Source organism: Ceratotherium simum, chromosome 5 (genome assembly GCF_057802395.1).
Source record: "Ceratotherium simum simum isolate JZ-2026a chromosome 5, ASM5780239v1, whole genome shotgun sequence".
NCBI lineage: Eukaryota > Metazoa > Chordata > Mammalia > Perissodactyla > Rhinocerotidae > Ceratotherium > Ceratotherium simum.
This window is the reverse complement of record NC_141904.1, coordinates 85,004,212-85,031,261: the sequence shown is the minus strand read 5'-3', so window position 1 is coordinate 85,031,261 and position 27,050 is coordinate 85,004,212. Positions and strand designations below refer to the sequence as shown.

General features: G+C 41.3%; 1 protein-coding gene across 11 annotated transcripts in view; it reads right to left on the bottom strand.

Moving 5' to 3' along the window:
• ATG7 (autophagy related 7) overlaps positions 1 to 27,050 on the bottom strand; it is a 253,951-nt gene that overhangs the window by 163,455 nt on the left and 63,446 nt on the right. For all 11 annotated transcript variants that reach the window (XR_015552307.1, XR_015552308.1, XM_087431500.1 and 8 more), the window contains exons 13-16: positions 21,905 to 22,099; positions 20,414 to 20,617; positions 18,547 to 18,662; positions 12,926 to 13,001 (exon numbers count right to left, since the gene is read on the bottom strand). Coding sequence is in view for 9 of the 11 variants with exons in the window: in XM_087431500.1 (XP_087287626.1) it covers positions 12,926 to 13,001; positions 18,547 to 18,662; positions 20,414 to 20,617; positions 21,905 to 22,099 (591 nt within the window). In the remaining 2 variants the exon portion in view is untranslated. The remainder of the gene's footprint in view (positions 1 to 12,925; positions 13,002 to 18,546; positions 18,663 to 20,413; positions 20,618 to 21,904; positions 22,100 to 27,050) is intronic.

The following is a 27,050-nucleotide window of genomic DNA, read 5'->3' as shown; positions in this document are numbered from 1 at the left end:
TTCTTTCTTTTTTTTTTTTTTGTGAGGAAGATCAGCCCTGAGCTAACATCTGTTGCCAATCCTCCTCTTTTTGCTGAGGAAGACTGGCCCTGGGCTAACATCCGTGCCCATCTTCCTCCACTTTATATGGGACGCCGCCACAGCATGGCTTGACAAGCGGTACGTCGGTGCGCGCCTGGAATCCGAACCCCGGGCCACCGCAGTGGAGCGCGCGCACTTAACTGCTACGCCACCAGGCCAACCCCTCATTTTCTTGATGGTGTCCTTTGAAGCACAAAACTTTTATTTTCACGAAGTCCTATTTATTTAATTTTTCTTTCGTTGCTTGGTCTTTTGGTGTCATATATAAAAAACCATTGTCTAACCCAAGGTCATGAAGATTCATTATGTTTTTTCCTAGTTTGAGCTCTTACATTTAGGTCTATGATCCATTTTGAGTTGATTTTTGTATATAGTCTGAGGTAAGGGTCCAAATTCATTCTTTTGCATGTGGAAATCCAGTTGCCCCAAAATTTTGTTGAAAAGATTCTTCCCCCATTGAACTATCATCAAATGATCATAAATGTTAAGGGTTCATTTCTGGACACTCAACTCTATTCCATTGATCTATCCTTAGATATCTATCCTTACAATAGTACTACACTGTCTTGATTACAGTAGCTTTATAGTCAGTTTTGAAACTGGTAAGTGTGAGTCTTCGAACTTTGTTCTTCTTCAAGATTATTTTGGCTATTCTGGGTCCTTTGACTTTCCATATGAATTTTAGGATCAGCTCGTGTGCTATAATTACAGTCATGTATTGCTTAATGATGGGGATACGTTCTGAAATATACATCGTTAGGTGATTTCATAGTTGCGTGAACATCAGAATGTACTTACACAGACTTAGATGGTATAGTCTACACACCTAGGCTATATTGTCTGGCCTTTTGCTCCTAGGCTACACACCTGTACAGCATGTTACTGTACCGAATACTGTAGGCAACTGAAATACAATGGTAAGTATTTGTGTATCAAAACAGAGGAAATGTACAGTAAAAATACGTTATAAGAGGAAATGTACAGTAAAAATACGTTATAAAAGATAAAAAGAAAGGCACACCTGTATAGGGCATTTACCATGAATGGAGCTTGCAGTTCTGGAAGTTGCTCTGGGTGAGTCAGTGAGTGAGTTGTGAGTGAATGTGAAGGCCTAGGACACTACTGTACACTACTGTAGACTTTATAAACACTGTACACTTAGGCTACACTATATTTATAAAAAAAATTTTTCTTTCTTTTTTTTTTTTTTAAAGATTTTATTTATTTATTTATTTTTCCCCAAAGCCCCAGTAGATAGTTGTATGTCGTAGCTGCACATCCTTCTAGTTGCTGTATGTGGGACGCGGCCTCAGCATGGCCGGAGAAGCGGTGCCTCGGTGCGCGCCCGGGATCCGAACCCGGGCCGCCAGCAGCGGAGCGCGCGCACTTAACCGCTAAGCCACGGGGCCGGCCCCCAAAAAATTTTCTTTCTTCAATAATAAATTTGCCTTAGCTTATTGTAACTTTTTTACTTTATAAACTTTTAAATTTTTTTAACTTTTTGATTCTTTTGTAATAACACAGCTTAAACACACATTGTACAGCTGTACAAAAATATTTTCTTTCTTTATATCCTTATTCTATAAGCTTTATTCTATTAAAAAAATTTTTTTTAACCATAATAATTTTTTTTGTTAAAAAAGACACACACATTAGCCTACACAGGGTCAGGTTATCAATATCACTGTCTTCCGCCTCCTCATCTTGACCCAGTGGAAGGTCTTCAGGGGCAATAACACACACGGAGCTATCATCTCCTATAATAACAACGCCTTCTTCTGGAATACCTCCTGAAGGACCTGCCCAAGGCTCTTCTTGAGGAGGTGTCACTCTTTTCAGAAATATGTCCATGGTGGTTTGCTTGGTTTCTTTCTTTTTTTCATCATAGATTTGCTTGTAAGCAGATAATGCACCAAGAACATTCCTCTCTATTCATGAAAACCTCTTGGTGTTGGGGGTCCATGCTTTCAAACTTTTAAAGGAGCTTAATGAGGTCTGCAAAAGCTTCTGCTAAATCCTTCATTGTGAATTTTCTTGGGTATTCTTTTTCTTCTCCTGCAGTTTCCTTTTCTCTTGCCTCTTCTTCAGCTATGTGTTCCTGTTCTAGTTCCATCAACTCCTCATTAGTCAATTCCTCAGGAACCACCTCTAGGAGCTCCTCAATGTCATCCTCATCCACACCCAGGCTGAAGTTGTTTGCCATTTCAACCACAGCCCTGTTGATTTTTGCGACCTCCTCATCCTTGGCAAAGTCTCTGAAGTCATGGATAAACCTCTTGAGTGTCTTCTTCCAGATGCCATTCCTACACTCTTTGGTGACATCACTCCAAGCCCAAACAAGGTTCTTGATGCAGTCATAGATGTTGTAATCATCAAATCAGTGTCTTCTCCGTGTCTTCCTCAGTTGGAGCAATAGCCTGGACAAAGGTCCTTCTCAGGTAGTAGGTCTTAAAAGCTGCTCATCTCATTGGTTGGATCAAAGAGGTGGTATTTAGAGGGAGAAACACCACTTTGATACTGGGATGAAGATCACCAATAAAAGGAGGATGTTCAGGAGCAGTATCAACAATAAGCAAAATCTTGAAAGGTATGTTATTCTCTAACAGTACTTCCGCATTTCTCTGGCATAGCAATTCAGGAGGGCATCCTGGAAGAGGAGTTGGTCATCCGTGACTTCTTGTTGCTCCTGTAGTACACACGCTGCGTGTGCTTATTGATATGCTTGAAGGCCCCGGGGTTCTCACTCTGCCAGATCACAAAGGGTTTCAATTTGTAGCCTGCAACACTGCCCCCACACAAGACTGTTATCTTTTCCTTAAAAGCCTTGAAACCTGGCATTGACTTGGCCTCCTTATGTATGAAAGTCCTTTCAGGCATCCGTTTCCAGAATAGGGAAGTTTCATCCATATTGAGTATTTGCTCTGGCAAGTAATTTTCCTCCACAAGCAGCTCATCTAGTTTCCAAAAATTCTTCAGCTGCTTTGACATCAGCACTTGCAGACTCACCTCTCACTTTCACATTAAGTAATGAAGAACTATTCTTGAATCGCTTAAACTACCCAGAGCTGGCAGTAAATTCAACATCGCAGTTGGGTCCAGCCTTTTCTTTCAACATAGCAAACAAACCTTTTGCTTTGGCCAAGATCGTCATGGTGCTAAGAGGGATACGCTTCTGTGTCTGGTCTTCAATCCAGGACATTAGAAGTTTCTCCATGTCTGATATAGGTCCTTCTTGAATTTATGTTAGTCTCAATGCCTTTAATGAAGCAGATCCTTTAACAGCTTCTGTCACTTTGCTCTTGTTCTTCAAGATCATAGCTATGGTGGAATGGGACATGCCTGACTGGCAAGCAATAACCATCACTGATTTTCCACCTCCGTAGTCCTTAATCACTTTTAATTTTGTTTCCAGGTCAATCGCTCGACATAGCCTCTTACTGGCAACATTAGCAGTGGATTTTGTATGCTTAGGGGCCATGATGAACAAAACAACACACGATTAAATGAAGCACAAGAGAAAATGATACAATCCAGAGGTGCGGTAAACACGAGATGTATGAGGCTGCTGCTGACATAATGCATGTTTTACAGTAAACTTTTTTTTTTAAAGTAGAAAGAGTACACTCTAAAATAATGATAAAAAGTATATGGTAAATACATAAACCAGTAACATAGTCGTTTATCATCATTATCAAGTATTATGTACTGTACATAGTTGTATGTGCTATACTTTTACATGACTGGCAGCACAGTAGGTTTGTCTACACCAGCATCACCACAAACACTGAATAATGTGTTGGGCTACAACGTTACAATGGCTACAACATCACTATGTGTTATGAGGCACATGACTATACTTAAAAAAGTCATTTTTTATCTCTCGTGCTTTTAGAGGGCAAGACACAGGTTGAACTATTTGCATTTGCCCATAGCACAGTGATTTGCTCATAACAGATATCCAACATTGTTAATTATGAAATGAATGAATGAGAAAACCACAAACATCCCAAAGGCTACCAAATTATTCATATCTGAACTATACAGAGAAAACATGCCCCAAATAAACCACAAGAAAAACTCCCACTTACCACCAGTCTCATTTTCCAGGCAATGTGAAGCCCTTCCCCATTAACAATGCTTTAAATCCTCAGTATTAGAAATGCACTGAGCTTCTACAATATGCTTTGAATTCCCTCAATCTTAAAGAAATGCATAAAATAAGAGCAGAGGTTGCTAATTAAAGTTTTAGCACCTTCTTTAGATATGCACAGAAATCCCAGAGGAATCTATAATCCAGGTACCATATGCAAAATCCTAATAAATATATTCACACCAATTTAGGGATACCAGGCCCCAATTCATAATCAAAAAATTTATAAAGATTTGTCCCTTGCTTGAGTGGAGAAAAATTCACCATCACCTTCCTACTTAGAAGTTTGCAAAGTATATGAAGCAATATGCTCTTTCAGTGTTTTTCTAAACTTGCCTGATCAGAATAATCCCCTGGAACTTGATTCAAAAGGTCTGGGGTAAAGCCTGAGAATCTGTATGGTTAACAAGAGCCCCAGGTGATTCTCATCAGGCAAGCACGGGAAACAAGATGCTTTCAGTTACTAACCTTATTTACACCTTCCTGTGGTTGGCTCTATACCAACTCAACATCACTTATTAGATGTCAGAAGACAGACGGAAGCAGTTAGCAAGTCTCTTTCAACGTTTTCCTTTTTTTTTTTTGTGAGGAAGATCAGCCCTGAGCTAACATCCATGCTAATCCTCCTCTTTTTGCTGAGGAAGACCGGCTCTGAGCTAACAGCTATTGCCAATCCTTCTCCTTCCCCCATCACCCCCCAAAGCCCCAGTAGATAGTTGTATGTCATAGTTGCACATCCTTCCAATTGCTGTATGTGGGACGCGGCCTCAGCATGGCCTGAGAAGCGGTGCGTCGGAGCGTGCCCGGGCCGCCAGCAGCCGAGCGAGAGCACTTAACCGCTAAGCCACGGGGCCGGCCCCGTTTCCACATTTTCTAAAAATAGCACCACCACAGCCACCTAATTTAGCCCACATCTAAATTAACATTTAAATGAAAAGGGTCTATAAAATCAAAATTATTTCTCCATCTACACAGGAACTAAGGCCCCTTGACACTGTTCAAGGTAAATTCTCTAACTTTTGAGATTGCACACAGCTTACTCTAAACTCTTATTCTATTACTAATATTTGCTGTCAATCTTTCCTTATAGGAGGGTAGGTATTAAACAGCTGTTTAAAAAATTTAACACTACCTATGATAAAAACAATAAGCACATGACAGAAAACAAAAGGGCAAACAAAAAAAAAACACCTATACTCCCATAGCACATTTACTCCCATTTTCTTACTTTTTAAAAATAAAATTTATTTAAATATTTAACTTCCTTTTAAACAGCCTCTGAACACACACACACACGCCCCTCCACCTAGCTTTGTGGCTAGTAAGAGTGATTCTTTACAGGTGCCAAATCCTTCCTGCCTCCTTACACATTTTACTTATTTTTAAAATTTACATTAAGTGTTTTTCTTTTTCTTTGTTATTTTTTTTGTGAGGAAGATCAGCCCTGAGCTAACATCTGCCAATCCTGCTCTTTTTTTGCTGAGCAAGACTGGCCTTGGGCTAACATCCATGCCCATCTTCCTCCACTTTATACGGAACGCCGCCACAGCATGGCTTGACAAGCGGTGCCACGGTGCGCACCCGGCATCCGAACCGGCGAACCCTGGGCCGCCACAGCGGAGCACGCGCACTCAACTGCTTGCGCCACTGGGCTGGCCCCTACATTAAGTGTTTTTCCTCTTAAAACAGAAAAGAATAAAGAGGAAATAAAAATGACCCATATAGAAATTTGATCAGTGGTTGCCTAGGGGCTGAGGGTGCAGATATTACCCAGGAAGGGGCACAAGGGAAATTTTGGGGGTGACTGGGAATGCTATATCCCATTTGTGGTAGTGGTGGTTAGATACAAGTGTACACACTTATCAAAACTTATTAAACGCACACTTACAATGGGTGCATTTTACTATATATAAATTATGCCTCAAAAAAAGGTGATTTTTAAAAAACGGTTTATAATCTTGATTAACATTTTCAAAGCAGTGCAGAAAGGTACAAAATGAAAAGTACAAGTCCCTATTGCCCCCAATCCTTCTTCTTCAAAATAATCACCAGCATCAGTTTCCTGTGTAGCCTTCTAGGAAAAAAAAATTTACATATAAACCAGCTCTACAATATCTTTGCTCCAAATATTTAAAAACCCACCTGGGAATGACAGAACCTAGAAGAAATACGATTACCTGTGATTTCTTGGCTCCCTTCCCTCTCATCACCCCAGGCCCAAAAACGGGCAAAAGCAGCTTGAGTTGAAATCCCCATGCCAAACACAAGGAGGCACTTGGTGGTATCTGCATTTGGCCAACAGGGCCTTATAAGACAGGACCAGCTCCCCTCACCAAGAGGAGTAAAAACATGGCAGAAAAGATGCAAAAGCATCAGAACAAGGCCTTTACATGCTCATTTGGCCTCCTTCCCGGGCTGTTCCCAGCAGAGCAGTGGGCGGTCCTGGCAAATTCATTAGGCACACCTGCAAGTCTAATTAGCATCCAAAGGTTCCCAGCAGGAACACCTGTTGGGGCTGGAGACAAAGTGTCAAGGGTCCTTTCTGAAACAACTAGTGGTGTTGAGAGCACAAAACTCAAAGGCATGTTCAAAGAGAAGGGATAAGTCTAGGCTACCTTGATGAATTACGTACTTTGTCCCATATGATGCCACCAAGAAGCTATTTTTCAGACAGCAGCAGTGGCTGTCACTCAGTGGATCTGGAATACAGCTGGGAAACGTGTATGCTGAAATGTATCTGAAATCTGAAATTCCCAGATACACATCTCCTCCAGTCTATTCACGCACCAGCCAAACCTTACCACGTCAAGTCTCAGCTTATAACTTGTCAATGGCTTTCCACTGCCCCTGGACTGAAGGTCTAAACCTTTAAAATGGCCTAGATGTGGGCCAACCCTGTGGCTTAGCGGTTGAGTGCGCGCGCTCTGCTACTGGTGGCCCAGGTTCGGATCCTGGGCGCACACCGACGCACTGCTTGTCCGGCCATGCTGAGGCGGCGTCCCACATACAGCAACTAGAAGGATGTGCAATTATAACATACAACTATCTACTGGGGCTTTGGGGAGAAAAAGGGGAAAAAAGGAGGAGGATTGGCAATAGATGCTAGCTCAGGGCCGGTCTTCCTCAGCAAAAAGAGGAGGATTGGCATGATTGTTAGCTCAGGGCTGATCTTCCTCACAAAATAAATAAATAAACAAACAAACAAACAAACAAATAAATAAATAAAATGGCCTATATGATCCTGCCTGCCTCTCCTTCTCTGCTGTGTGATTCCAACTCTTTGTGTTACAGATACACTAGCCACCTTTCAGATCCTCAAACTCACCAAGCACCCTTCTCACCCATCTACTTCGCCTCTCCTATGCCTCCCCTAAAGTGCCTACCCCTCTCCCTTTTCCCTTCCACATAAACAACGGGCTCCCTCCTAACCCTGGGAGCCGAGCCGTGCAGGAAGGCATGCCCTGGAGTAGTGTGGGAAATGAGTGAGGAAGGGAGAAGAGCACTAACACTTATCAAGTGCCATCCCTGTGTCTAGGGCTCTTGGGTGTTTTCACATCCTCATCCCATTTTGGCCTCACTACCATCCTATGACCTTCCCCCATATTCCAGACAAAGAAATCAAGGCTCAGGGAAGTGGCATGGCTTGCCCAAGGTTGCACAATTACCAAGCGGCAAAGCCAGGAATCTGAGTTCAGTTCTTTCTGGCTCCAACGCCAGAAAAGGGAAGAAAGCTGCAAGGCAAGGAGGAGGTAAAAAGAAAGGAGGAAAGAGAGAGAAGACCAAAGGAATTTTAAAAAGCCACCCCCCTAAAAACAAAAACTCCATATACAGATGACTGCTATCAGGGCCTCAGTAGATTCAATTATCTTCAGTCAACTATTCCCCACTGGCTACAAAACAAATAGATCAGGAACACAAAGGAGTCCTTCCTTTCTGGGCCACCCCTGGCAGTGTTTATACCTAAGTAAAATCAGCATGAGCCCCAAGCCTCTCTTGCCTCAGTGGGAAGCGAAGATCCAATGCCCAGAAACAAACAGCCATTCTGAGAAGGCAGAGTCGCAACCACCACTGAAACCTGCTGCTTTAACTTCACACCAGTTTCCAGCAGGCCTGGCAATATTTCTAGAGCGTGGAGTTTGCATAAATAAAAACTAACTCCAAACATCAGATTGCTCTTGGATGTTGGAAAGAGTCTTAACCAAATTCAATGCCAAAGTAGAGAGTTTACCAATTGCAAAAGCCCAGGCATGCCCACAGTGGTCTCCGTTTCAGACAACAGCCTCAGCTGCCACCACCAATCCACCTGTCATTATCAAACGGGAGTCACCAAGGGGCAGAAGAACGAAGTGGAAAATTCGCCAGCGTCATCCTTAGAAAATACTTAAGAACGGAGCCAATCCTTCCAACCCTTCCCTACTCACTCATTGCTTCCAGAGTTTTATGAGATTCTTTGTAACTCTCTTTTTAGGAGAGCAGTATAAGCTCCATTTTAACTGAAAGAGAAAGAAAAAACTAACATTTACAAGTGTCTCTTATGTGCCCAGAACAGTGCTAGTGTTTAGTAAATGTAATTTATTCCACACGTGAATTCCAGGACTTTATTATATAATTATCCCCATTTTATAGGTATAAAACATGAGGTTCACAGAATATCAGTAACCTGCCCAAGGTCACACACTGACAAGTGGCAAGAGCTGCCTCAAATTCTTTTGCAAAATGAGGTAATGAATGGATGAATATGAAATTAAGAGGCAAAGCTGGGATTCTAATCAGACCTGTAAGATCACAAAGCCCCCAGGCTGCCTCTCAAACGAGGACAGCCTCATTAGGTGAGCAAAACTCGAGGGGCACAAGTAACATCCTTCAACTGATAGTCATGCCCAAGTCCTCTTGGGACAAGAGATGCTATCTGAGATGATTCTGAACTCTATCTATAATTGATCCTCTCCTTTGTGTACCAAGGAAATGAAACCCCCCTCTCTTCTTCTAGGACCTCACACAGGAAGCCCAGACATTGTCACATCTTGTATGCAGATCCCTCCTTCTATTCAGGGGCCTCCCCACGGGAACAGATTCCACCACATCCAAATGGCTTGGGGTACATTTACCACCTTGGATGACTCCAAAAGCAAACGGAACTAAACACTGGGTGATCTTGTGCCAGTTACTTAACTTCTCTGAACCTAACAGTGCTTGGCACAGAGACAGTGTTGGGAATCATCAGCTGAAGCGATGGTTGGAAGGAAGGAAGGAGGATAACTAGGTCACAAATCACAACAGCCAACATGATGAAAGAGCAGACACTTGGACTGTCCATTTTTCCTGCCACTCCTACTGACATCAACCTAAGGGGTATAGAACCAGAAGGGGAAGGAGATTCCTTTTCTTGGGCTACCTTTCAGGAAATATGCTCGTATTGCCTATCTTCTTAACCCCCTTCCTCAGGAGTCAGTCCATCCATATCCCTAGAGGCACACTGAGACAAGCATTTCCGAGCACACTAAAGAGACCTTATTAAAAAATAAAGGCCTGAAGATTTGTGGGGCATAGCCTGTGCAGACAGGCCAAATAAACAGCAGTCCAAGGCATGTCTTGAGACCCTAACTGCATCTCAGCATTTGTCTCAGAGATTTCCCAGGCCAGGTCCCTCCCAGGGTTCTGCCCTAGTTCAGGTTTTTTTCTCCTTTTCTGAAAGCAACTGAAAGAAAGAATTTAAGAGCGTGAGGGACCCATGGGGCTGGCAAGTCCAAACCCCTAGGAAAGGAATACACACTCAGGGTCTTTATTCACAGTAGTTGAGAACCAAGCGTACATTCACCCCTAGAAAAGCATGTGAACTGCCTGGCCCATGAGTGGGACAAAAGCAGGCCTGCTCCACGAATGACCGTGGTGTCTGGACGACTGCTGTATTGTCACCTTGCTTTTCGTTCTTTAAGGATGTCCAGCCAAATAATCAGCAACTCCAGAGGCCGCTAATTTCTGTCACATTCAGGATCTCTCACTTGCCTACAAACCAACTGCCTGGATAATATCAGGAGTGGCCTGTACATTTTATAACTCTTGAACTGTGCCTTCTACCAAAGAACCAGAAAAAGGGTGTGGCCTCACAGAACTCAGCCACCACCCCAGGAGCCAGGAAAAGACAACTTTAAAAAATAAAATAAAATAAAAGATCTCACTTGATGGGAAGCAGAGGGAACAATACCATGCTAAGATTTACGATGAAAAAGTTCTCTCTTCACAAGAAGCCGGACTCCAAAGAGTATATACTATATGATTTCATTTACAGAAGGTTCAAAATTAGACAAAAATCGCCCATGGTGCTGAGAGTCAAGAGATGCTTGCCTCTGTGTAGGAAGGAGGCGATAATAATTTGGAGAAGCATGATGAGGACTTTGGAGATGCTCGATAACATTTTATTTTGATCTGTCTGCTGAGTACGTGAGTGTTCATTTTGTGATAATTCAAGTTGTGTACTTAAAGATCTGTGTGATTATCTCTATGTCTTTTATACATCAATAAAATGATGACTTAAATAAAAAAATCACTCTCTTTATAGACAGAAAGTGGCGTACACTTATTGCTGCCTGCTTGCAGAATCCCATCCATATACACTGGGCCAGAGACTTTAAAAAAGAACAGACCCATAAGCCTATTTTCTCACCTTCAAATGGTTTTTTCACAGTTTTCAAATTCAATAAGAGGTTTTTTTCAGGCTGAATATCACTGAATTTCAGGGCCTAATCAAGCCTTTTTCTGCACTTGGCCGATCTCTGGATGGGCCAAATTCTACCCGTGGTCTCATGGAGAGATCAACTAAGTAATCCTCAGGCCTCCCGGGTCTGACGAGGAGAGCAGAGACACAGAGAGCACCGGCTAAGTTAAGCAACTTTCTCCAGAGTACACAATGAGTTAGTTGCTGGTGGGGGGCCTTGTGATTCTGGTCCAAGGACTATCACTTTTCTACTACATCTCATTCCACAGGGGCCAATTAATAAACACTCTCCTTTGGGGAACTGAGAAAAATGAACCCCGGGAACATCATTGGTCGTTCTTTGTATACAAAAGCACACAAAGGGGTTTACCAAGTTCCTCTCCAACAGGAAATCATTCATCTCGGAGAGCCAGGAAGAGGAGGAGGGAAGTGCTGAGTCTGCACCAACGCATTACAACACAGCCCAGGGTTTTTGTGGAGACACTGTTCTCCTAATCAAAACACAGTTGCATAAATGGACTCACTCCACTTAAAAAAGAAGAAGAAATTTAAAGCCTATAAATAGGGACTACACACCTCTGATTAATTTTAAAGTTCTTTCTCCACTTTCTTTTTTAGAAAGTAGCTAAAAATAAAGGCTTGAAACGTGAAATAACGTAAGCAAGTAATCACACACACGCACTGGGCTTTTCCCATATATGGCTGCGTTATTCTTCAGCCTTTGAAAAGACCAAATGAAGAGATGGCCAACAACCAAAATAATCCTTCAGACATTTGAAAACGAGGAGAAAGAACTAGAAGAGTTGGTGAATGACAAATAATTGCAAGGCTCAGTGGGGCAAATAATGCTGAGAGGGATTAGTTGCCATAGTACTTTAAAAACACGGGCACATGCATTTTGACACTGGACCCCTTCTGTAAAGAGACTGTTTTGCCCTCTGGCCTCAGCACTGAGAAAACTACAGCTGTGGTGATTTAACATAAAGGACTTAAAGAAGGAAACCAGTGCAGGGGCGTGACTGAAAATTTAATTAAGGCCCTTCTCAGTATGAGATCTGTAAAGACGCTGAAGGCGCATCTCAAGGTCAGAAGAAAGGGAGGAAGGCAGGAAGACGGGAGAGGGGAGGGATTCGCATGAGATACGAGAGTGTAAACAGCAGAGGTCGCCTCTGGAGGACAACTTCCGACGAGGGAGGGTTATTACAGTGTCTGTTGGGTCCTACTTGAAATATTTCTGCAGAAAAGATGAACACATTCGTGTCAAATAAACGCCACCTTGTGTGAGGTAGGCTGGAAAAGTCACATTTGCACGGTGTTTTATGGTTTATAAAGCCTCGTCACAGACATAATGTTGGACACAAGGTAGAGCACCTGCTTTCTAATGGTTTTCCCATGCATGCCTATAAAGGCTTTGTATTTGGCTAGGGAGTCAATAATAACAACAAATGACAGCAACAAACATAGCAGGCATCATTTATTGAGAGCCTATGACATATCTGTCACTGTTGCTGAGCTCTTTCTATATATCATCTCTAATCTCTGCAACTACCAGATGAGGTCGATATTACTGTCTCCATTTTACAGATAAGAAAACTAGGCTCAGAGAAGTATAGTGACTTGGCCAAGGAAAGCCATCTTACTAACTGCAGGGCTGGGATTTAAACCGCTGTCTGGCTGATTCCAAATCCCATTCTTTCTTTTTCTCCTCCATTATGAGACCTCTAGTCAACATGCTAAACACGTCAAGACTATGGGTAATGCTGCTTGTTCACGATTTCCTCTCATCACCACTCCGCAGAATGGGATACCTCCCAGGCGGTCATAAAGCACTCCCACTGAAATTCCAGAGTAGCTGGAGGATAAGTAGGTTGGAAAAGAGGTGGGCTGGGCTGATAGCATGGTAAAGTGACCCCAAATGCTTTCCCCTTGCACCACTGGGATCTGGTCCAGAACTGTGATTTCATTTCCAAATCACTAACCTGGTGAGGCACAAGCCCAAGAGAGGTTGGAGGCTCATTCATGCGGTCGTCACTGCTGCTGGCAATGGCGTAGCCCCTGGGAAAAGGAAACAATTAGAACTTCTCATTTCATAAAAGTTTATGTTTAACATCTGTGAGGATGATCTGGAGGAGATCCATGTAAGATGTATAAGGTTAACCAAAATGCCCCTTGCTAGGCAGCATAAGCTAGTGAAAAGCTAATTTCGCTGGCAGGGAAGGCAGAAGAGTACTAAAAAAATGCCTGCACTTTGGAGTCAGAAAGACCAGAGCTTGTGACCATAAGCAAGCCGTTTAACCTCCTGTGCTTCAGGCCCGTCATCTATAAAGTAGGAATAAGATGGTTGTGAGGAATAAATTAGGAATAAGGTAGATAAATTGCCAAGTGCAATGTCTGGCATGTGATAAGCCAATAAATATTAATTCCCTTACTCTGAGATGGTCTTGTTAAACATCACAGCACATTTTTGTATTGAAATTTTGAAATGGAAAACTTTCCAACCGGGGCCGGTCTGGTGGCGCAAGCCGTTAAGCGCTTGCGCTTTGATGCGGCGGCCCGGGGTTCACGGGTTCGGATCCCGGGCACGCACCGATGCACTGCCTGTCAAGCCATGCTGTGGCGGCATCCCATATAAAGTAGAGGAAGATGGTCATGGATGTTATCCCAGAGCAGTCTTCCTCAGCAAAAAAAAAAAAGAGGAGGATTGGCAGATGTTAGCTCAGGGCCGATCTTCCTCACAAAAAAAAAAAAAAACTTTCCAACCTTAACTTCTGAGGTGATGTAAATGCTACCAAAATGGAGGAAGGGGAAAGAAAAGTGAGGAATTAATTGGGTAGGAGAAGGAACGCACTCCTTCCCAAACAATGATGTGATGTTTACTTACGTCACAGAGGAGATGTGACTCAGGACTTAGTTTTAACCTATGACCAAGGCAAATGTGGCAGACAGAGGGGTCAGTGTCAGGCAACTGTAGGATCAGCTCTCTAGGATTTTATCCCAAATACATCCTGTCAGGAGGCCACATACACTTAGACGGCAGGGACAGCCAAGGGGGCGACAGAGATGAGAGGAAGACACAAAAAGTTGCTTATTTTCATTTAACTCTGGAGTATCTAGACTAGTTACAAATGCTACCAACATTGTACTGAGCCTGTCTTTTCAACTGCATAGAAAAGCTCTGAGTTGCACAATAAATAGAATATTCATGTTAATTTCTGAGAATTGGAAAAAGACATCTTTCGAAAATTCAATTCTCCCCTGCCTATATCACAAACAGCATAGCAGGTGATTAAAAACAGAGTTTGGAGCCAAATTGACTGAGCTAAATCCCAGCTTTACCAGCTATGTGAATTTCAGCAACTTACTTATCCTCTCTGCCTCAATTTCCCCACCAAAATTGGGACTAATAATAGTTCTTTCCTAATAGGTTTGCTCTGAGGATTAAATGAGTTACTATTTATAAAGTGCTTACAACAGTGCCTAGCACAGAGTAAGCGTTTGAGAAATAAAATAAATTACAGTGTATCTGTCATATAGTCAGGTGTAAATACCTGTTTGACTTCAGTCTGTCTTCACCATCTGACATTTGACAGCATAGACTCGGGCAGATAGTAAGAGACTCTTAAACTGTTTAATCATTTTCTTTTTCTTTTCTCTTTTCTTCATTCTCTTTTCTCTCTTTTTCTCTTCTCTTCCTTCCTTCTTTCTTATTTTAAATTACTGACTTTATTTTTTAAATTAATTTAATTTTGTCTCACTTCTATTTATTATAAGATGAACTAATTCTATTGTTTATAAGTCATAAAGATAGGGCGTCCAGATCACAATTGTGCTAACTTATGTATCTTTAATATAACGTATATACAAGGTGTTAAACACACAGACTACTAAAAGGCTCAAGGTCAAGTTGAAACAAAACACACCAGCCCACTCATTTCTTTACTCTCACATGCAAGCCTAGGACACCATAAGTGCTTAATAAATTAAAGAGATTTTTAAAACTGATGTGGCATTGGTGGACTAGCTGGTCAGGACCAACCCTCTCCCTGAGAACAGACAGAAAAGCTAGACAAAGTACAAAAACTTTTGTTTGGAAGCATCAGAGAGCTACCAAGTTAGGGAAGAATTGCAGAGCCAAGATCTGTGAGAGGAGAGAAGCCACCCGGAGAGGTAATTTGCAAGGGGAGCTTTCCTCCATAAAGTGATTGCCAACCTCTGAAAGCAGTGAGCATAGGATCAGAAGCTGAATAGTGATACGGAGAGACTCACAGCGCTGGAGAGAAAAACAAGAGTTTGAAGTCTGCCAATCAAGAGGAACCATGGAAAACGTCCCAGGCTTTGGGCTGGAACCATTGCGGAGCTACGTACTCAGAGCAAGGGTGAACCAGAAATGGATAAGCGCTAATTGAATTTATTTGTTCCAGGACTGCTAGTCCACTTGACCTAGCAGTTTGCCAGAAGAAAATGTAAATCACATCATCTCTGTAATTTTTCATATATAATGTCCAATGCTCAATGAAAAATAACCAAGCAGATTCAAGGAATTGAAGTAATTTAAATACTGATTGGATATGTGATGACATTAAGAAATTGCCTTTAATTTGTTTTTATATGTGAAAATAGTAAAGATATATACTAAAAAGATACACCTTTATGAATGAAATGCTATGTCTTGGATTGCTTTATTTATTTATTTATTTTTGTGAGGAAGATTAGCCCTGAGCTAACATCCGATGCCAATCCTCCTCTTTTTTTGCCGAGGAAGATTGGCCCTGGGCTAACATCCGTGCCCATCTTCCTCTACTTTATATGGGACGCCACCACAGCATGGCTTGACAAGTGGTGCGTTGGTGCGCGCCCGGGGTTCCGAACCTGCGAACCCTGGGCCACTGAAGTGGAGCACGCCCACTTAACTGCTGCGCCACCGGGCTGGCCCCTTGGATTGCTTTAAAATAAGCCAGTGGGGAAAAAAACGTGGATAGCAGCACAGGCACATCTTGTTTTATTGTGCTTCACTTTACCATGCTTTGCAGATATTGTGTTTTTTACAAGACCTTCCACAAACAAAAAAATTAAGAATCACCGAAGGCTCAGATAATGGGTAGCATTTTTTAGCAATAAAGTATTTTTTAATTATGGTATGTACATTGTTTTTTTAGACATAATGATATTGCACAATTAATAGACTATGGTACAGTGTAAACATAACTTTTATATGTACTGGGCAACCAAAAAATTTGTGTGACTTGCTTTTTTGCAACATTCACTTTATTGTGACATTCGCTTTATTGCAGTGGGTCTGGAACAAAACCCGCAATATCTCCAAGGTATGCCTATATAAGGAAATGACGATTGCCCATGTGTTGGTAATTGTTGGAGCTGGGTGGTGTATACAAGCGGGTTTATTACTTTATTTACATATGTCTTGTTTCATATATGTTTGAATTTTCATAATAAAAAGGTTTTGTTCAAAAAAAACCCCAAAACACCAGGTATATGAGGAGATAATACATAACCCAAAACCAAGAAAAACAATAGACACATAGGGAAAGACTCATAGGAGATCCAGACAATAGAGATATCTAATAAGGACTTAAAAAGAAAACATGATTAAAAGTTTTGAAGGAATGAGAAAGACCAAAATCACAATTTCAGCAGAGAACAGGAAATGTGTAAAGTAAGGTCAAATGGAAATTCAAGAACTGAAACATTTAATAATGAAATTGAAAACTCAATGAATGGTTTTAATACATATTAGACAAGAAAAAAGAGAGAATTATTAAACTGGAAGAAAAGCCAAAAGCAAATACCCAGACCAAAAGAAGAAAAGACAAAATGATGGAAAATACAGAAAATAGCACATTCTAACTGACATGCAATTGAAGTCTCAAAGCTTGAAAGAAGCAAGAGAGAAAGGAGCAGAAGCAATATTTTAACAGATAATGGCTGAGAATTTTTCACAACAGATGAAAAACATCAAGACATGGATTCAAGAAACACTAGAAAACACTATCGGAGTAAATAGTAGGTATATCACAGTACAACTTCTGAAAACCAGTGGCAATGAGAAAATCTTAAAAGCAACTTGGGGGGAGGGCAAGAGGAAGAAAAACAAATTGTAACAAAGGAACAACAATGAGATAAACACCTAACTCCTCAGCAAAGATAAAGGCAACCAGAGACAACAGGATTATACTCTCAGTGTGTTGAAAGAAAATTACCACCAATCTAGAATTCTATACCCAGAGAAAAGATCTTTCAAACATGAAGATAAAACAAAGACACTTTCAGACAAACAAAAACTGAAATATCTTTGTCACTAGCATTTCTAAAAGAAATAATAAAGAGTATTCTTCAGGCAGTAGGAAAATGCCCTTGGCTGGAAGCTTGAAGATAGCAAAAGAAATAAAAAGTAACAAAAAAGGAAAACGCTAGCAAAACTAAATGAATACTAACTATATAACAAGAATAATACCTTGTAGGGTTTAAAACACATACAGCAGTTTTAAAAATGAGTGTGCAGACACTGCTGGTTGCCTTCCCAACATCCATTCTCCACTTCTTTCTTATCACAGTTTTATTCAGAGAGGCAATACACCCAGCAAAAACAACTACATTTGTCAGTCTTCCTCAAAGCTAAGCGTGGCCATGTGATACAGGAATTAGAATCAATGGGTGAGTCTTCCAGCAAAGCTCTATAAAAGAGGGGAAGACTACACTGAGCACCACTTTTATCCTTTGATCTGTCTGTTCTTCTTAACTGTAACACAGAGGCGATACTGGAGGTAGAGCAGTCATCTTGTGACCACAAGGTGACAAGCATAAGGAAGAAAGCTAAGAGTGGCCGAGTGAATGATAAGAAGGAACTTGATGGGCCGGCCCCGTGGCTTAGTGGTTAAGTGCGTGCTCTCCGCTGCCGGCGGCCCGGGTTCGGATCCCGGGTGCGCACCGAGGCACCACTCCTCCAGCCATGCTGAGGCCGCATCCCACATACAGCAACTAGAAGGATGTGCAGCTATGACAGACAACTATGTACTGGGGCTTTGGGGGAAAAATAAATAAATAAAATCTTTAAAAAAAAAAAAAAAAAAAAAAAGAAGGAACTTGAGTCCCTGATGGCATAAGAGAGCCTCATACTAGCCTGGATTGCATGCCTCTGAGCTTGTTGCTGAATAAGAAAAATAAACCCACATTTGGCTAAGACACTGAAAATGGATCTGTTACATACAGCCAAATGCAATTGCTATCACGGGTGATTCATGTATTTCCTTACAAATGTTCAGGGCTAAGGAGATCGAAACCTACTAATAGAATAAAAGCATGAAGGTCCTAAGGCCCCTACCAAAATTTTTATTCTTCCTTATCATTAGTTACCAAATAACTCTAGGAGAGTTCAATTCCTGAAGGATGCAGAGATGTAGTCCCAAAGATCGCATAACAAGTTCTTCCAGGCCAAAGAATCAGACCAGGTTTTTTAGTGTTGTTTTTTTTTTTGAGGATATAAAAAGCAACACAATTCTCAGAAGAGTTTCACTGAAAAAAGGCCAAGGGAGACACAAAAGCTTTCTTTGTTTAAACATCCATCTCTAAACAGCAAACTCACCCTTCTGGATGCTGCAAAACAGAAACCATCAATTCCACTGCCAGGGCTCCCGCAATCATGGCCAATCCTGGACGACTCACAGTGCACTGCTGGTCCAAGGTCCGGTCTCTGGTTGACTACAGAAAAACAATCATTGATGTGTGCTCAAAGTTCTATTCCACTCAACTCTAGCTGTCTGAAGCATGAAACTTCTCCACAATAAAGCTATACAACATAACCAGATACTGTTGGCAAAGAACATTCAGCTTCAAATAATATCATTTCTTGCAAGTACCAAAAAACCCAAAAATATACAACTTAGGTAACTAAATGAGGTAATATACTAAAACAGATGAGCAGTTATAAAAAAATTAAAGACAGAGGGATATCAACCAAAACAAGGGCCTAGCTGCCTCATACAGTGGAGATGCATCATGTGCTCTTCTAACTGACTCAATTCAACTCTATTGTGCCTGGTAGTTAAGAGACAGAGACACAGAGAGGTATAACTATTTGAATAGTGCAGATGATTCTGCCCTGCCATGCTAATGGAGCTAATGCCTCAGAGTGCCTGTGAGATGGGAGCAAGGATTTGCTATTCCTGCAGTCCTCAGTTCCCATGTGCCTCTCACAGTGTGTTCCCATGTGCCTCTCACATCTTGTTACCCTGAGGGTGACCCCAGGGCCTAAATACAAGCATTTTTGCTACAACATGGCTCCAAACACAAGTCTTCATTAGTTTAACCAAAGAAAATTCTAATCTTCCAACTCTAGGCACATTAAGGGGTTGTTGGAAATAATTTTGACTGAAAATCTTGCTTTATAAACAGATGTGACTTTACTGCAAATGACCCTTAATCCTATTTATTGGTAATAATGAAGTAACAGGACCAGCTGCATATTATGACACCATGATGGAGACCATAAAGCCATCCTTTTCACATAAGATAACATTTATCTTTTTTTTCTTTATACTGGGAGGACATAAAAGCCAGTCATTCCAAAGAGGTATGAGTTATTAAGGAACAAGTTTTAAAAGGGGAAAATGGAGAGGAGGGTAGAGAAAACACCTCTGCTTTGCTTCACTAGAAATGAGTATCTGTTCTGAGAACAGGCCATTCTCACAGACTCTGCCTTGCGTGGTGGCATTAACGCTATAGAAACTTACATTTGAACAGTGCAGTGCTTGCTGTTCAGGGCACTTGTATGTTTGATCCACCTCGTACTGTGAGTTGCCAGGGAAAGTATTCTTCCCTCCCCTACTGGGGTTAGCAGATAAAATACAAGATGCCCAGTTAAATCTGAATTTTAGATAAACAACAAATACTTTCTTAGTATAAGCAGGTCTTGAATATTGTATGGGACATACTTACACTAAAAAAATTATTCATTATTTACCTGAAATTCAAACTTAACTGGGAATCCTGTATCTTTACTTGCTAAATCTGACAACCCTATGGCCCCGGCTCCATTTTGCGGAAGCACAAGGAGCCTAAGAGACTCATCTGGAGTTACCCCATAAGGCAGTGTCCAAGCCCGCACTGCAGTCTAGGTCTTCAGACTCCTCATTTAACGCTCTCTTCACTAAGATCAGCACAGGATACAGTGCTGAGCGCTGCCAGGGACCAGTCCATCCGGCAGTTTCCATGCTGAGCTTTCCACAAAAATGGCGTGTCACTACATTTATATTGGAGAACAGGGAGTACCTGGACACAGTTGATGACGCCAATCAAGGCTCATAGTGGGATGCCACCTGCCAAATTGGAGAATTCTTCTCTTTGTTAAAAGACAATACTTAAATAGCCATAAAGGACAGAGCTGGGTCTCTCTGCCCTAGTGGGCAAGACGGTTATAGGAAATACTTGGAACCACAAAGAAATTCACTTACATCTCCTGGGGCCACCACGTCATTGCAGAAATAGCAGCCAAGTTTGTAGCCGGGGATGTTGGCAAAAAGCGACGAGCCCAGGAGGTCCGCAGGTGCCACAGCGTGGCTGGGACACAAGTCCCCAGCTCCCTGCTGCTTAGGTTTCTTCAGGCCGTGTCTCATGACAACAAATGTGTCAAATCCCAAGGCAGCATTGATGACCAGCTTCGGGTTTCAAGGAAAAAAAAAGACTAGAGTTAAGAGACACTTATATTTTAAGCCATGGCTAATTTCATATTTGGTCAACTTTTAAAATTTATTTTATAAGTATTTGCATATGAGTGTAATTAGATTCTAGAAGCTAATGTTGGTAAAAGCTACCCAATACTGAGGGCTTTTTAAGTGCAAAAGACTTGACAAGTGATTAACAAATTATCTCATTTAGTTTCATTTAAAACTCCCAACAAACATTTCCTATTTACAGACGAGAATACTGCAAGTCAGAGAGATTACTTCTACAATTTGCCCCAGGTCACGTAGCTGGTAAGAGACGGTGTATAAAACCAAGTCTTGATAGTTCTCAGACTCATTCTTTCCACCATTATGCTATCTTCTGTCATGTCTACATAGGTTTTTTCATAGGAGCTTTTATTGAGATATAATTCACATACCATACAATTCACCTTCCACGTACATTTTTTTAAGGACAGTTTTTTTCATTTTTACTATAAGAACTTCTCTTAGTTGTAATTTAACTTATTCTCCCAAATTTCCAGTTATACAAAAAGTTGTAAAAATTAAAAAAAAACCATACTAGAAAAGAAAACAAAAATCACTCACAATCTCACAGCTCAAACAATTACTATTAATAGTTTAGGGTATTTCTTCCTGTGATTTTCTCCCTTTCTCTCTCATTCCTCCCTCCCTTTCTCCTTTCTTCTTGCTCTCTCTCCTCTCTCTCTAGATAAACATATATAGATATAAATGATTATATGTATATTTATATATAAACATAATTGATATAAAATATATACAATACTGCATCTTGCTTATTTAATATAACACAGTGTTTCCATGTTACTAAAATTCTTTGAAGATGTAACTGTGAATGGCTGCATACTATTCTATCACATGTATGTACCATGATTTATTTAACCATTCAGTACTGTTGGCCCCTTGAAGCTGTCACTAACCAAAGAGTAGTGAATGAGACAAAGTCTTTGTCCTCCTGGAGCTTACATTTTAATGTAAGTAGAGGACCCCTTCTAGTGTAGAGTACCTTAAAGGGTTGTTATGAAAATTGAACAGTAAAGGACATCCTATTATATTGGATGATGGTGTGTGAGGCAAAGATAGACTCTGCAGTGCAAGTCCTTTGGCACTGTGTGACTAGGTGACACAAAGCACAGCTCTTTTCTGGAAAAAGGGCAGACTGGGGACAGTTCTCCCCCTAGGGTGACAGTGCATTAAGTCACAACCAGAGACAAGAGCCCCAGGAGCCACACACTCTACCTTTCTCTTGCTTGCAGCAATGACAGCAGGCAGCCAGCGGCTCTCCCTGGTGTCCATCAACAGAAAAATGACGTCATGGCTTTCGATGAGCTGCTCCAGCTGCTCCACATCCCTGCGGGCTTGCTCCAGGGTGACACTAGAGAAGTTCACTGGGTGTCCAGGCATGGGGATGCTCATGTTGAACCCTCTGGCATTCTAGGGAAACATCCAGACACATGGATGTCTGAAGCCAAGGTGGAGGCGACATCTCAGAGTCCCTGTCTCCCCATCGCTACAAGTATGCACGCATGGGCACTTATAACCAGAAATTTCCCCAAGAGTGATTACACTACTTTTTCCTTTTGCCCTTTGTGCCCTCTACCTTCTTCATCTGGCATCCTAGACCACCTGGTCCTGTCACCCCAGGGTCCCTGAGCCTGGATAAAGAAGCAAGCAGAGACATACGGATCGTAGTTCCAACATGGGAGGACCACGTGGGAGCACTTCCCATCTGAGGTAAGTAGAACACTGGAGAAAACTGTGTATCTTTGGCTCTTTCCTACAATACGAGGCCAAGAAACTTCATCAAAGTGCCTTCTGTCTGTCCAGGTCCCCTCTGTCCAGCCAAGCTGCCTCTCCCTAGTCATTCCCAAACTGCTCTCCCCTCCACTTCCTTAGTGTACAACACCTCCAAATGGGATGTTATAATAAAAATCATTTGATTTAATGCAGTCACATAAGATTAGAATGACTGATAGTCTTGTCTTAATCTTCTTAGGGTTATATGCATTAAAAAAAAAACCCTCAAAACCAAAAAACTCTACTTGCTAACTTTTGGCCAGAAAATCTACTTCGGACTGTGTAGATATTTGTTTGGGGGAGGTTGCAGGGGGCGGCAGAATATGTTACTGAAGTGAAGCTGCATCCCCTGTCCAAAGCAGAAGTTGCCCGGTGACCTGGTCCTCATTTCAAGTGTGGGGACTCAGCATTTTCCTCAGGAGCTGTAGAACACCTCTGTAATTTACCGTTTGCCCCCTGCTAGCCCCACAGCGTCTTGGCAGATTAACAGTGAGTCACATATGGGTGCCAACAAAGCCAGGGACATTACCTTTCCCTAAAAAAAAAAAGTGTTTTAGAATCACAAACTGCACCCTTCATCCCCTGCACAGCACTGGCCACAGGGAAGTGTGTGAAAACAACAGTTTTTTCACTCATTTGCCAAAACTCCTCACCTACTGGAAAAATACCTCAGGGGGCAGGGTAAGTAGGTCCTTTTATAAAAGAAAATCTATTTTGTAGATTGTAGCTACTTTCTCCTTATCTTAAATTTTAAACCTAATTTCTGGAATTCAAGAAAGGGACAATAGTAACAATAGCAACAATTTTTAAAAGAAACGAAAAAAAAAGTGGCAAGCAAAGCAGGAAAAGACGCCAGGCAGAAAGGACTTCAGAAAGAAGAAAGCTTCAAAACAAGTCCATTTTAACAATGAGAACACCTCAGAGACAACTATCAGGACCTCATTCACTCATTCATTCATGAAATATTGTACAGCTACCATGTACCAAAGACTGTAATAAACAATGAGCAAAGCAACAACCACAGTAATAATAATACCTTACTGTCTTATTACAAATTACAAAGCATTTTAAATGGTGGTAGCTTGATCCAAAAAGGTATTATTTAGGTATTTGAAAGACACCAAGCTTAAAGCGTAATTACTCAATACTAATTCTGACCTTTTGAATAATATAGCCCCTCACCCACATCCACTGTGCGAAGCTGAATGACTCTGCTTGCTACAGTTCCAGCCAGTAGGCCTACATGGACGGGCTCTTAGCCCACCATTTAGGTCCACAGATCTGAGGCTGGAATACAGCAAGTTTCAACACAGTAGTTTTCAACCTTGGCTGCACATTAGAACCACCTAGATAGAGAGTTTAAAAAATTCCTAATGTCCAGGCTTTTCCCCAGACCATTTAAATTGGGATCTCTGAGAATGGGCGCAGCCACCAATATTTTCTAAAACTCCCCAGATGATTCAAATGCGTAGCCGGAGTGAGGTATAATTTATAGAAAGTGAAATACACAGATCTCAAGTGCACAGTTCAAAGTGTTCTTACAAACCACAGATTATCCATGGCATAGACTTATCAAGAGACAGACACTAGACAACCTCTTGATAACACTAGATAACACTTGACAACACTAGACAACCACTGTTCCGACTTTTTAAACTCTATTGCTAAAGAAGATGTGGTATATATACACAATGGAATACTACTCAGCCATAAGAAACGATGAAGTCCAGGCATTTGTGACAACATGGATGGACATTGAGGATATAATGCAAAGTGAAATAAGTCAGAGGGAGAAGGTCAAATACCGTATGATTTCCTTCATTAAGTAGTAGATAATAACAACAATAAACAAACACATAGGGACAGAGATTGGATTGGTGGTTACCAGAGGGGAAGGGGGGAAGGAGGAGGGTGAAAGGGATAATTCAGTACATGTGTGTGGTGATGGGTTGTAATTAGTATTTTGGTGGTGAACATGATGTAGTCCATGCAGAAACAGAAGTACAATGATGTACACCTGAAAATTTTACAATGTTATAAACCAATGTTACTGCAATAAACAAAAAATTAAAAAAATAAATAAATAAATAAATAAACCCTATTGCCTATTCTAGAATCACATACAAATGGTATCCTACAGTATATACTTGTTTGTGTTTGGCTTCCTTCGCTCAGCAAAATGCTTTTGAGGTTCATTCATATTGTTAAGTATCAATAGTGTGTTCCTTTTTGTTGTGTGAATATACCTCAATTTGTTTATTCATTCTCTTGTCGGTGGCCTTTCGGGTTATTTGTAAATTTTGGCTATTACGAATAAAGCTGCTATGGACATTCTTGTATAAGTCTTTCAGTGTATGTATGTTTTCATTTATCCTAGGTAAATATCTAAGAGTGGAATTTCTGGGTCATTAGGTAGGTGTTTAGTTTCATGAGAAGCTGCCAGACTGACTTCCAAAGTGGCTGTTTTACCAGCAAAGTATGAGAGTCCCGGATGCTCCACAACCTGATGACATTTAGCAATGTCAGTTTTTTTAAATTTTAGCCATTTTAGTGAGTGTGTAGTAATGTATCTTTATGGTTTTAATTCATATTTCCCTGATGACTACTAATGTTGAGCATGTCCACGTGTTCACTGGCCATTCATAGATTTTTTTTTTTTTTCCTCTTTTTCTCCCCAACGCCCCAGTAGATAGTTGTATGTCATAGTTGCACATCCTTTCTAGTTGCTGTATGTGGGATGCGGCCTCAGCATGGCCGGACAAGCGGTGCGTCGGTGCGCACCTGGGATCCAAACCCAGGCTGCCAGTAGTGGAGCGCGCGCACTTAACCACTAAGCCACGGGGCCGGCCCCCATTCATAGATCTTCACTATGAAATAAGTGCCTGTACACATGTCTTGGTCTCTTAAAAAAATATGGTTTATCTGTCTTCTTATTATTGAATAGTAGGAGTTGTTGGTGTATTCTGGGTAAAAGCTGTTTCCCAAATATACATACTGTGAGTATTTTCTCGGTTTGGGCCAGCATTTTCATTCTCTTAATGGTGTCTTTTGAGAAGCAGAAGTTTTAGATTTTGATGAAGTCCAAGTTACCCATTTTTTCACTTACGGTCAGTATTTCCTGGGTTCTAAGAAATCTTTGTTTATCACAAGATCACTAAGCTGCTTTTTCCTGGAAGCTTTGTAGTTTTAGCTTTAATATTGAGTTCTGTGGCCTTACTGGGGTATCACCTAAGGGCTCAGAGTGTTCAGTGAGGTCTCTCCATTCTGGATGGGAGGGATTCCAATGTCTCCCAGCCTTGTGGGAGCTCTGGAATCCCCATTCTGCTCATAACAGAATGGTGGTGCTTTTTGCCCAGCCTTACAGACTCATGCCCTAAGCATGCGCAGCTTGATATTCAGTCAAAGACTCAAGGTGCTGCCTAGACAGTTTTCTGGAACTTCTTCTCTGCATAGCTCCTGTATGTCTGATACTGTGTCCTGCAAATTCCAGCCATTTCAGCTGCTCTGAATTCTGATCTTAGCTTCCCCAGTTCATCAAGACCACGAATATCTCCTTAGGCTCCACAGGGGCTCTGGCAGAGACCAAAAAGTGCCTCCATGCAATGAGTTGGGACAAACATTCTTTCTTTCCCTTCTGTCTGAGACCACAGTCTTTCACTGCCTATTGTTCATTGTCTGAAGAGAGTCATTTTATATATTTTACCCAGGTGTATAATTGTTTATGGTAGGAGACCTAGTCCAATATCAGTTACTCATCAGGGTTGGAAGCAGATGTCCCAAGTTGGGTTTTAAAACCTCTAGTATGGCTCCATAATCTTACATTTTATTGCCTCAACTTAAAAAAAAAATAGTAACCTCATATAGTTATTTGATTTGTTAAAGGTCAGTTTTTTCCCTATTCAATTAATTCAACCCCAAGATTACACATGGTATTTGTAGCAGAGCCGTTCTTCTCAACGTCTTATTCAATTAGGACTAGCCTTTTGTCTCTGGCCTGCTGTAAGGAAGATGATGAATAAATATCTGTTGAATAAAAAAACTAAACCAAACTGATCATACAAAGAAAATCCCATTAGCCTGGCTAACCTGTAAGTGAAACAGTTTCACAAGTACTTTTCATGAAGTTGATGAATTACACTCACACTTTAAAGGGTTCTGTACATTATCTATTATTATTTATAATGCACGAAGGATAAAAGTATAAGAGACCTGACTCCTGGCCTCAAGGACTGAATACTCTGATATGGAAAACAGAATAACATGATGTAAGTGCTGAGGAAGAAGCTCTATCCTGGTGGGCTGCTGGTATCAAGACAAGTTGAACTTGATCTCGAAGGCCCAGCAGGATCCACAGACGCACCACGCTGCTTCCTACCTCAGGCATTTGCACAGACAGCTCTGCCACTCTTAGTCTAGCTAACTCCCACTAACTTCCTCAACGAAGTCTAGTCTAGGTCAGGCCTACCTGTTAAACATTCTTATGGCAACGGAGCCCCTGCTTCATGCGTTTATTACAATCATAATTGTTTATGAAATTGGTTGTTATTGACCATGTCCCCCACTAGACTATAAGCTCCACGTGGGGGAG